This window comes from Chelonia mydas, chromosome 9, assembly GCF_015237465.2.
Source record: "Chelonia mydas isolate rCheMyd1 chromosome 9, rCheMyd1.pri.v2, whole genome shotgun sequence".
Taxonomy (NCBI): Eukaryota; Metazoa; Chordata; order Testudines; family Cheloniidae; genus Chelonia; species Chelonia mydas.
In genome coordinates, this window is record NC_057855.1 from 17,641,242 (window position 1) to 17,651,958 (window position 10,717).

General features: G+C 46.5%; 1 protein-coding gene across 1 annotated transcript in view; it reads right to left on the reverse strand.

Annotated features, from left to right (window-relative positions):
* LOC102947212 (multiple epidermal growth factor-like domains protein 6) overlaps positions 1-8,698 on the reverse strand; it is a 284,176-nt gene extending 275,478 nt beyond the window's left edge. Inside the window, exon 1 of the mRNA XM_043522132.1 lies at positions 8,273-8,698. Within this exon, the coding sequence (XP_043378067.1) occupies positions 8,273-8,343 (71 nt within the window). The 5' untranslated portion in view covers positions 8,344-8,698. The remainder of the gene's footprint in view (positions 1-8,272) is intronic.
* Between the last annotated feature and the right edge of the window lie 2,019 nt (positions 8,699-10,717).

The window sequence follows — 10,717 nt, forward strand, 5'->3', positions numbered from 1 at the left end:
TTGTTTGAAGAAGTAATGTACTTCCCTATCTTTGTTTTAAACCTGATGCCTCTTAATTTCATTGGGCGACCCCTGGTTCTTGTGTTATGTGAAGGAGTAAATAACACTTTCTTATTCACTTTCGCCACACCAATCACGATTTTATAGCCCTTTATCATACCTTCTTAGTCATCTCTTTTCCAAGCTGAAAAACCTAAGTCTTTTTAATCTATCCTCATATGGAAGCTGTTCCATACCCTTAATCATTTTTGTTGCCCTTCTCTGTACCTTTCGCAATTCTAATATATCTTTTTTGAGATGGGGTGACCAGAAGTGCACGCTGTATTCAAGGTGTGGGCGTACCATGGATTTATATAATGGCATGATATTTTCTGTCTTATTACCTATCCCTTTCCTAATTATTCCTAACATTGTTAGCTTTTTTGATTGCTGCTGGACAAGGAGCTGATGTTTTCAGAGTTTTCAGAGGACTATTTTAGTGGGATTCTGCCTGTTCCTAGAGAAGGGCAACAAAGGTGTGACAAGATTATGACTATCAACAGATGGCTTAGGCAGTGGTGCTATAAGGAGGGCTTTGAGATGTATGGCCACTGGGAGGCATTCATGGACAGAGGACAGTTCTCTCGGAATGGACTTCATCTGAGTAGGGAAGGAAATAGATTTCTAGGATGGAGGCTGGCACAACTGATTAAGAGAGCTTTAAACTAGGAATTTGGGGGAGATGGTTGGGAGATGTCCAGGTAATCTCCACGCCGGATTTTAGCATTGAGAGGAAAGAAAACGAAGTAAGAGAGGATACAGCCGTGGGTAGGAGGAAGGGCAGTGTCGATACCAGTCTAATAGGTTATACTGGCAGTAAAATGACCGTGCCTAATGGGGTACAGAATGTGAGTGAGGCCAAACAGCAAAAATTAAGATGTTTGTACACTAATGCGAGGAGCCTAGGTAACAAAATGGAGGAACTAGAGCTACTGGTGCAGGAAGTGAAACCAGATATTATAGGGATAACAGAAACATGGTGGAATAGTAGTCATGACTGGACTACAGGTATTGAAGGGTATGTGCTGTTTAGGAAAGACAGAAATAAAGGTAAAGGTGGTGGAGTAGCATTGTATATCAATGATGAGATAAAATGTAAAGAAATAAGAAGCGATGAAATAGATATGACTGAGTCCGTCTGGGCAAAAATTAAATTGGGGAATAAAACTATTAGAGCCTCCCCTGGGATAGTGCTTGGGGTGTGCTATAGACCGCCAGGATCTAATTTGGATATGGATAGAGCCCTTTTTAATGTTTTTAATAAAGTAAATACTAATGGAAACTGTGATCATGGGAGACTTTAACTTCCCAGATACAGACTGGAGGACAAGTGCTAGTAATAATAATAGGGCTCAGATTTTCCTAGATGCGAGAGCTGATGGATTCCTTCATCAAGTAGTTGCTGAACTGACTAGAGGGGATGCCATTTTAGATTTGGTTTTGGTGAGTAGTGAGGACCTCATAGAAGAAATGGTTGTAGGGGATAATCTTGGCTCAAGTGATCGTGAGCTAATTCAGTTCAAACTGAACGGAAGGATTAACAAAAATAAATCTGCAACTAGGGTTTTTGATTTCAAAAGGGCTGACTTTCAGAAATTAAGGAAATTCATTAGGGAAGTGGATTGGGCTGAAGAATTTATGGATCTAAAGGCAGAGGAGGCCTGGGATTACTTTAAATCAAAGCTGTAGAAACTAACGGAAACCTGCATCCCAAGAAAGGGGAAAAGATTCATAGGCAGGGGAAAAGATTCATCCAAGCTGGATGAGCAAGCGTCTCAGAGAGGTGATTAAGAAAAAAAAGCAGAAAGTATACAGGGAGTGGAAGATGGGAGGGATCAGCAAGGAAAGCTACCTTATTGAGGTCAGAACATGTAGGGATAAAGTGAGACAGGCTAAAAGTGAAGTAGAGTTGGACCTTGCAAAGGGAATTAAAACCAATAGTAAAAGGTTCTATAATCATATAAATAAGAAGAAAACACAGAAAGAAAGAAGTGGGACCACTAAACACTGAGGATGGAGTGGAGGTCAAGGATAATCTAGGCATGGCCCAATATCTAAACAAATACTTTGCCTCAGTCTTTAATAAGGCTAAAGAGGATCTTAGGGATAATGGTAGCATGACAAATGGGAATGAGGATATGGAGGTAGACATTACCATATTTGAGGTAGAAGCAAAGCTCAAACAGCTTAATGGGACTAAATCGGGGGGCCCAGATAATCTTCATCCAAGAATATTAAAGGAATTAGCACATGAAATTGCAAGCCCATTAGCAAGAGTTTTTAATGAATCTGTAAACTCAGGGGTTGTACCGTATGATTGGAGAATTGCTAACATAGTTCCTATTTTTAAGAAAGGGGAAAAAAAGTGATCCAGGTAATTATAGGCCTGTTAGTTTGACATCTGTAGTATGCAAGGTCTTGGAAAAAATTTTGAAGGAGAAGGTAGTTAAGGACATTGAAGTCAATGGTAAATGGGAAAAAATACAACATGGTTTTACAAAAGGTAGATCGTGCCAAACCAACCTGATCTCCTTCTTTGAGAAAGTAACAGATTTTTTAGACAAAGGAAACACAGTGGATCTAATTTACCTAGATTTTAGTAAGGCATTTGATACCATGCCACATGGGGAATTATTAGTTAAATTAGATAAAATGGGGATCAATAGGAAAATTGAAAGGTGGATAAGGAATTGGTTAAAGGGGAGACTACAACGGGTCCTACTGAAAGGTGAACTGTCAGGCTGGAGGGAGGTTACCAGTGGAGTTCCTCAAGGATCGGTTTTGGGACCAATCTTATTTAATCTTTTTATTACTGACCTTGGCATAAAAAGTGGGAGTGTGCTAATAAAGTTTGCGGATGATACAAAGCTAGGAGGTATTGCCAATTTTGAGAAGGACCGGGAAATCATACAGGAGGATCTGGATGACCTTGTAAACTCGAGTAATAGTAATAGGATGAAATTTAATAGTGAGAAGTGTAAGGTTATGCATTTAGGGATTAATAACAAGAATTTTAGTTATAAACTAGGGACGCATCAATTAGAAGTAACGGAGGAGGAAAAGGACCTTGGAGTATTGGTTGATCATAGGATGACTATGAGACACCAATGTGATATGGCCGTGAAAAAAGCTAATGCGGTCTTGGGATGCATCAGGAGAGGTATTTCCAGTAGGGATAAGGAGGTGTTAGTACCGTTATACAAGGCACTGGTGAGACCTCACCTGGAATACTGTGTGCAGTTCTGGTCTCCCATGTTTAAGAAGGATGAATTCAAACTGGAACAGGTACAGAGAAGAGCTACTAGGATGATCCGAGGAATGGAAAACTTGTCTTATGAAAGGAGACTCAAGGAGCTTGGCTTGTTTAGCCTAACTAAAAGAAAGTTGAGGGGAGATATGATTGCTCTCTATAAATATATCAGAGGGATAAATACTGGAGAGGGAGAGGGAGAGGAATTATTTAAGCTCAGTACCAATGTGGACACGAGAACAAATGGATATAAACTGGCCACCAGGAAATTTAGACTAGAAATTAGATGAAGGTTTCTAACCATCAGAGGAGTGAAGTTTTGGAATAGCCTTCCAAGGGAAGCAGTGGGGGCAAAAGATCTATCTGGCTTTAAGATTAAAATCGATAAGATTATGGAGGAGATGGTATGATGGGATAACATGGTTTTGGTAATTAAATATTCATGGTAAATAGGCCCAATGGCCTGTGATGGGATATTAGATGGAGTGGGATCAGAGTTACCCAAAATAGAATTTTCTGTAGTATCTGGCTGATGAGTCTTGCCCATATGCTCAGGGTTTAGCTGATCGCCATATCTGGGGTCGGGAAGGAATTTACCTCCAGGGCAGACTGGAAGAGGCCCTGGAGGTTTTTCGCCTTCTTCTGTAGCATGGGGCACGGGTCACTTGCTGGAGGATTCTCTACTCCTTGAAGTCTTTAAACTACGATTTAAGGACTTCAATAGCACAGATATAGGTGTGAGGTTTTTTGCAGGAGTGGTGGGTGAAATTCTGTGGCCTGCGTTGTGCAGGAGGTCAGACTAGATGATCACAATTGTCCCTTCTGACCTAAATATCTATGAATCTATGTATCTATGACTCTTTCTTGACTGGTAATTGCTAATTTAGATCCCGTCATTTTGCACGTATAGTTGGGATTATGTTTGCCAATGTGCATTACTTTGTATTTATCAGCACTGAATTTATCTGCCATTTTCTTGCCCAGTCACTCAGTTTTATGAGGTCCCTTTGTAGCTCTTTGCAGGCTGCTTTGCACTTATCTTGAGTAATTTTGTATTGTCTGCAAATTTTGCCACCTCACTGTTCACCCCTTTTTCCAGATCATTTATGAATATACTGAACAACACTAGTGCCAGTACAGATCCCTGGGGGACACTGTTATTTACCTCCCTACATTCCAAACACTGACTATTTCTTCCTACCCTTTGTCTCCTGTCATTTAATCAGTTACTGATCCATGAGAGGACCTTCCCTCTCATCTCATGACTGCTTACTTTGCTTAAGAGCTTTTGGAAAGGGACCTTGTCAAAGGCTTTCTGAAAGTCCAAGTACACTGGATCACCCTGGTCCACATGTTTGTTGACCCCTCTCAAAGAATTCTAATAGATTGGTGAGGCATGATTCCCCTTTACAAAATCCATATCGACTCTTCCCCCAACAAATCATGTTCATCTATGGGTCTGATAATTCTATTCTTTAATAGATTCTCAATCAATTTGCCTGATACTGAAATTATTCCAGCAAGTATCTGGCTCCAGATCCATTTGTAGCTTTGGGGATGGGGATGGGGGTGGGAGTAAGGCAGGGGAGGATGCCAACTCTGCCCACTTATGGATGAGGTGTGGCTCTGCAGAGATGCAAGTTTTGAACTATATCAGCATACATGGAAATCAACATTTTAGTTTAAGGCTGTATCTAGATTCTCTAACAGATCTTCTAAGACAGCATTCCAAGCCTGGAAAGAAAGACACAGTGAAGAACTATGCCCTCTGTTTGAAAAGAACAAGATTCTTGCTTCCACTTGTTTATGAACAATAATTTCTTTGTGGAAACCTATTAGATAGCTAAATATGTATTACTGGGGAAAAAGAAGAGACCATCTCAGTACTTATGGTGAACTCTAACGATACTTATTGCTTGAAGGTAACATGAAAGACACTCAATTCAGCCTCTGTGACAGCTTAGATTTCCTGCTTTCTGCTCTGTCTTACATAATTAACTAACTTCCCAAAAGTACATCCTCAACAGTATATTTGTTCAATCAAATTGAACCCTCTCCCCTCAGTTCTTATTCATGCAGAGCCCCTTTACTCTATGCTATTTTACATGAAACAGAATCCCTGTTGCTGCCTTATCTATGGTATAGCTTCTCACCACCCCATAGCCTCAAACATATCACACCTTTAACCTGAAAAGCTCACGGCAGCAAAAGTAAACCCACAGCTCCTTAAGAAACATGTTTGTTTGTTTTTTAAAACAAGAGATGTTGGTGACTTCTCATTTCCAGTATTAAGCAACAAGGATTTAGAAAAGAGCTGTGTACTTGTACTCTGGTGATTCCAGAATTATTCACTCAAAGTTTGAATACAAGATCATCAGGGCTAATTGTCTAAAAACATGGTTGTCGGAAATAGCCGCCCTGTAATCTGCTATGCATTAAAATCCCCCCCCCACCAGGGTGATTGGAATCAGACCACGAGTATAACAAATACCTACACAGAATCGTTACATTCTAGCTAGGAGTGAGTTCTAGAGTTACTAGCAGACTAAAAACAAGTATGAGAAGTGTGCTGTATATTCTCATCCAGACAAGATCTTAAATTAAGAACTTAAAAGGAAGCAGCCAGCATGATGTATTCTCAGTGGTCCATTTTGTGATCCTTATCACACTGACTATGAGCCTCCTATGTAAAAGGCACATTACAAATCAATTTAACTATATAAAATGCTATGGGGAAGGAGATCCACCCTTGGCTCCATTCCGCAGCTTCCCAGTGAAAACTTGTAGCTACACCCCATGCTAGCAATCAGCATAACCTCACCTCTACAAAGTAACATTTTTTTGAAAACTGCTCACTTGGTGGAATGCCTAAAATGAAACCAAGGAAGCTGTATACGGTGATTGCAGAGGAAGGGAAGATTTTCCTTTTTACTCACTCGGGTTTAAAATAACACTAAGAGTTACGGTAGCAGCCTATTCTCCATCGAAAAGACAACCACCCAGGAAAAGCACCTAAGGCTTTGCCACTGCTGTTTACCATTCCAGACTGTCCTTATTCAGATAAAAATTGAATATGTATGATGGCTTGGATACTCAATGCAGATACCAGTATGCCGCCATTCATGATATTCCTTTTCAAAGAGACTCTCTCTTAAAAAGGTAAATAGAATAAGCAAACAAAGTTATTTGGGGATGACCTACCAAATTCAGAGTTTCAGACTTAAAATGACATTCTCTGAAGTGGCTCTTTTAAACTAATATTACCCTCAAAACTGCACAACCTTGGTTAGCACAGCTGCTTAAGCGAAATGTGAACAAATCTGGAAATATAAATCAATGGTAGTCCCTACATTAGAATTTTAAAAAAAAAACAACTCACTGCAGAAAACTAATTCAAAGACCCACCAAGAGTTTTCAACAAAAGGAAGAAAATGCTTTCCTCAGACAGTGACCCCTAAGGGCTCAACATAAAATTAAGAGATGTCATTATTCTAACTAAAAGTAATTTTCTGAATCTGTATTTGCAGACTATTCCACAGGGAATACATTGTGCAGTAACAGGAACTGGTAGCCTAGCCAGAGATTCAGTGATATCTGCAGTAACTAGATGGCAAAATGAATCTTGCAGGAGATGGACTATGGAAATATAGAGTGGTCAACGGAGCGGTTTCCTTTTAAATAAAAAAGCACTGTTAATGTCATTATGGTCGAACATTAATATTTAGGAAATGCTGTCAGATTGTTTACAAGTGTAAAAAGGATCACTTTCCCCCACCTCTGTAAAGTCATGGAGACTAAAACCACAATTTGTGCTTACAAAACACAAGGCACAGAACTGTGAACACAGATTCACAAACCTTGAGGGTTGTTCTACTTTTTAAATGATTAAATACTAGTTTTTCTGGTCGCATTTTTCAATATTTATACCGTAACAACGTACGTCGGTGGCGTGCAGACATTTAATATGTTATTGTATACATCTCACATGAGCTTCGGTATGCAAGAATTGATACCCACTGACCCAATATTAATGGGTGGGCACTGATGCCTTTGTGTCTGCAAATTAGCAGTGTGTGTATATCTCTAGGCAGCTGTTTTTTCCAGTGCTCAATCTCTCACCTCTCTCTGGTTCAGTCCTTTAGTCTTCCTAACTGGATTTACATTTTACTATCCAGTGTTCTCTACCGAAGCTTTAAGCACCAGTTAAAGCTGAAAATGCCCCTTATCCCATAAAGCCTGTAGAATATTGTAGCTGTTTCAGGCTTAACTCTGTCCTTTCATTGTTACACCAACATGAATGAGTCTCCGGCTCTGCAGAAAATAAACGCAAGGATCTTCATTCAGTCACTAATGATCATCTCTGCCTTCAGACCCAAAGTGAGGGAAGAAGGCAGGCTTAGAAAAAGAAAAAAAAAACCACACTTTTCTTCCGAGATAACATATTTCACTAATAACCATGCTTTACAAAAAAGTCCCTAAAACTGGAATTGTTCAGCTGCTTACAAAGGAAGCTGTCAAGTAAACAAAAGAAAAACCCAATTAAACTTTTTGTCACAGGATGAGCACTGATGTGTATGTACTATATAGATAGCACTGAATTAGGTCTATAACACACAACAGCATCATAGGCGTTTTACAGGCATAAGACAAGTCCTTGACCTAAAGAGTTCACAGTCTAAACAAACAGGATGCAATGCAGTGTCTTTTAAAAATCCCATTTTTTCCCCTAAATGTTGGTTAGTTTTTATCATTGTAACCCCAACTATAGCCTCTATGATCATTTAATCATTCTGAGCCTGCAGTTCTTTCAGAGCACCCCTGGGCATCTGCTGCATCCCTCTGCCAGCACAGGATGTAGAGAAGGCTACTTGCTAGGTACAGCTCTCGCCCCAGTAGGGCTAAGCGAGCCCTAGGTGTAGCAGGCTGGTCAGACGCGCCACGGACAAGCATTTCCTAGGAGCAGCGGTACTTCACTTCACTTACATGCCCTGCTGAAGTTGCAGCGATGCAGCCAGGGTCCAGGACAGACACAGCAGCCAGGCTCTCGGGGTCATCTCGGGGATCAAGGGCTGCCAACCGCCAGCTGCAAAAGTTGAGCGGGCTCAGCAGGAGCTGGCATCAGGCAGGGGCAGACGATGGCTGCTGGAGCAGGTCCTGGTCCGGAACGGAGCCGCCGGAGCTCAGGAGTGCTGAGCGGGTGCTTCCTCCGAGGCTGCGGTGTTGGGCGCCGGCCGCTCTCAGCTCCCCCGCAGCCCCGGCTGCGTGTGATCAACAGGCTCCATGGAGCCCCGCATCTCCCGGGCGCAGCCCTCCAAATCCTTCAAAGCCGCCGCAAAGCGGCAAATCACCGGCCTCGCAGCCTCCTTGCCCAGCCCAGCCCAGCGCACCGCCCTGCCCTCCCGCGGGCGGGCTGGGCAGGGCTCGGCTCGGCAAATCTGAGCGCTTTTACCCGCAACTTCTTTCGGGGGCGGGCAGCACTAACTCCGCTTTTACACCCGGACCCGCCTCCGCAACCCCCCCCCCCCCGTGCTCCCTCCAGCTTCCCCACACCCCACCGCTTACAAACCCCCCCGCCCCAGTGCGCCCTTCAGCTCCCCCACACCGCTTACAACCCCCCCCCGCCCCAGCGCTCCTTCCCGCTCCCCCCACCGCTTACACCCCCGCCCCGCCCCAGTGCTTCTTCCCGCTCCCCCCCCGCCTACACCCCCCCGCCCCCGTGCTCCCTCCCGCTCCCCCACGCCAACCGCTTACACCCCCCCCGCCCCAGTGCTCCCTCCCGCTTCCCCACGCCTACACCCCCAGCGCTCCTTCCCGCTCCCCCCACCGCTTACACACCCCCCGCCCCAGTGCTCCCTCCCGCTCCCCCCACCGCTTACACGCCCCCCGCCCCAGTGCTCCCTCCCGCTCCAGTGCTCCCTCCCGCTCCCCCCACCGCTTACACACCCCCCGCCCCAGTGCTCCCTCCCGCTCCCCCCACCGCCTACACCCCCCCCGCCCCAGTGCTCCCTCCCGCTCCCCCACGCCTACACCCCCAGCGCTCCTTCCCGCTCCCCCCACCGCTTACACACCCCCCGCCCCAGTGCTCCCTCCCGCTCCCCCCACCGCCTACACCCCCCCCGCCCCAGTGCTCCCTCCCGCTCCCCCACGCCAACCGCTTACACCCCCCCGCCCCAGTGCTCCCTCCCGCTCCCCCACGCCTACACCCCCAGCGCTCCTTCCCGCTCCCCCCACCGCTTACACACACCCCGCCCCAGTGCTCCCTCCCGCTCCCCCCATCGCTTACACGCCCCCCACCCCAGTGCTCCCTCCCGCTCCCCCCACCGCTTACAACCCCCCCCGCCCCAGTGCGCCCTCCAGCTCCCCGATGCCTACACCCCCAGCGCTCCCTCCCGCTCCCCCCACCGCTTACACGCCCCCTGCCCCAGCGCTCCCTCCCGCTCCCCCACGCCTACACCCCCAGCGCTCCTTCCCGCTCCCCCCACCGCTTACACACACCCCGCCCCAGTGCTCCCTCCCGCTCCCCCCATCGCTTACACGCCCCCCACCCCAGTGCTCCCTCCCGCTCCCCCCACCGCTTACAACCCCCCCGCCCCAGAGCGCCCTCCAGCTCCCCGATGCCTACACCCCCAGCGCTCCTTCCCGCTCCCCCCACCGCTTACACGCCCCCTGCCCCAGCGCTCCCTCCCGCTCCCCCACCCCCCACCGCTTACACCCTCACGCCCCAGTGCTCCCTATCCTCCCCCACACCGCTTACACCCCCCGCCCCAGTGCTGCCGCTCCCCTTTCCCCCCACCGCTTACACCCCCCCACCCAGTGCTCCTTCCCGCTCCCCCCACTGCTTACACCCCCTGCCTCAGTGCTCCCTCCAGCTCCCTCCCACTGCTTACACCCCCTGCCTCAGTGCTCCCTCCTCCACACCACTTACAACCCTGTCTTAGTCCTTTCTCGCACACTCCCCACTCACAATTCACATGACTCAAACACAGCCCACCACAGGTGTTGGAACTAGGGCCGCTGCTGCATCCCCTGGCGTCAAGTGGTTTCCATCATACACAGGGTTTACAGTTTGGCTAAATGGCTCTCAGCACCCCGACTTTACAAATTGTTCCAGCACCCCACCCCATCCTCAGGCACTCATCCCACGCACTCAGACACACCCGGCAGCGGGACCAACACTCCCCACTCTGGTCTTAGCTCTTCCATTGCCCCCCACATCACTGGAACAACTGTCACCTCAGCCTTCCCTCCCCAATGCACACAGAACACAACCCCTCAAAACTCAAAGGCACCCCACACTCCCTAGCAGCGAGGGCCCACCCACCTCAGCTGTCACAGTGCACAACACTATGAACACACGTACCACTGACAGCACATCAAGGAAGAAAACAAAATACAGAACGCTGGCCCTTTTCATAAGGAAAACATAAC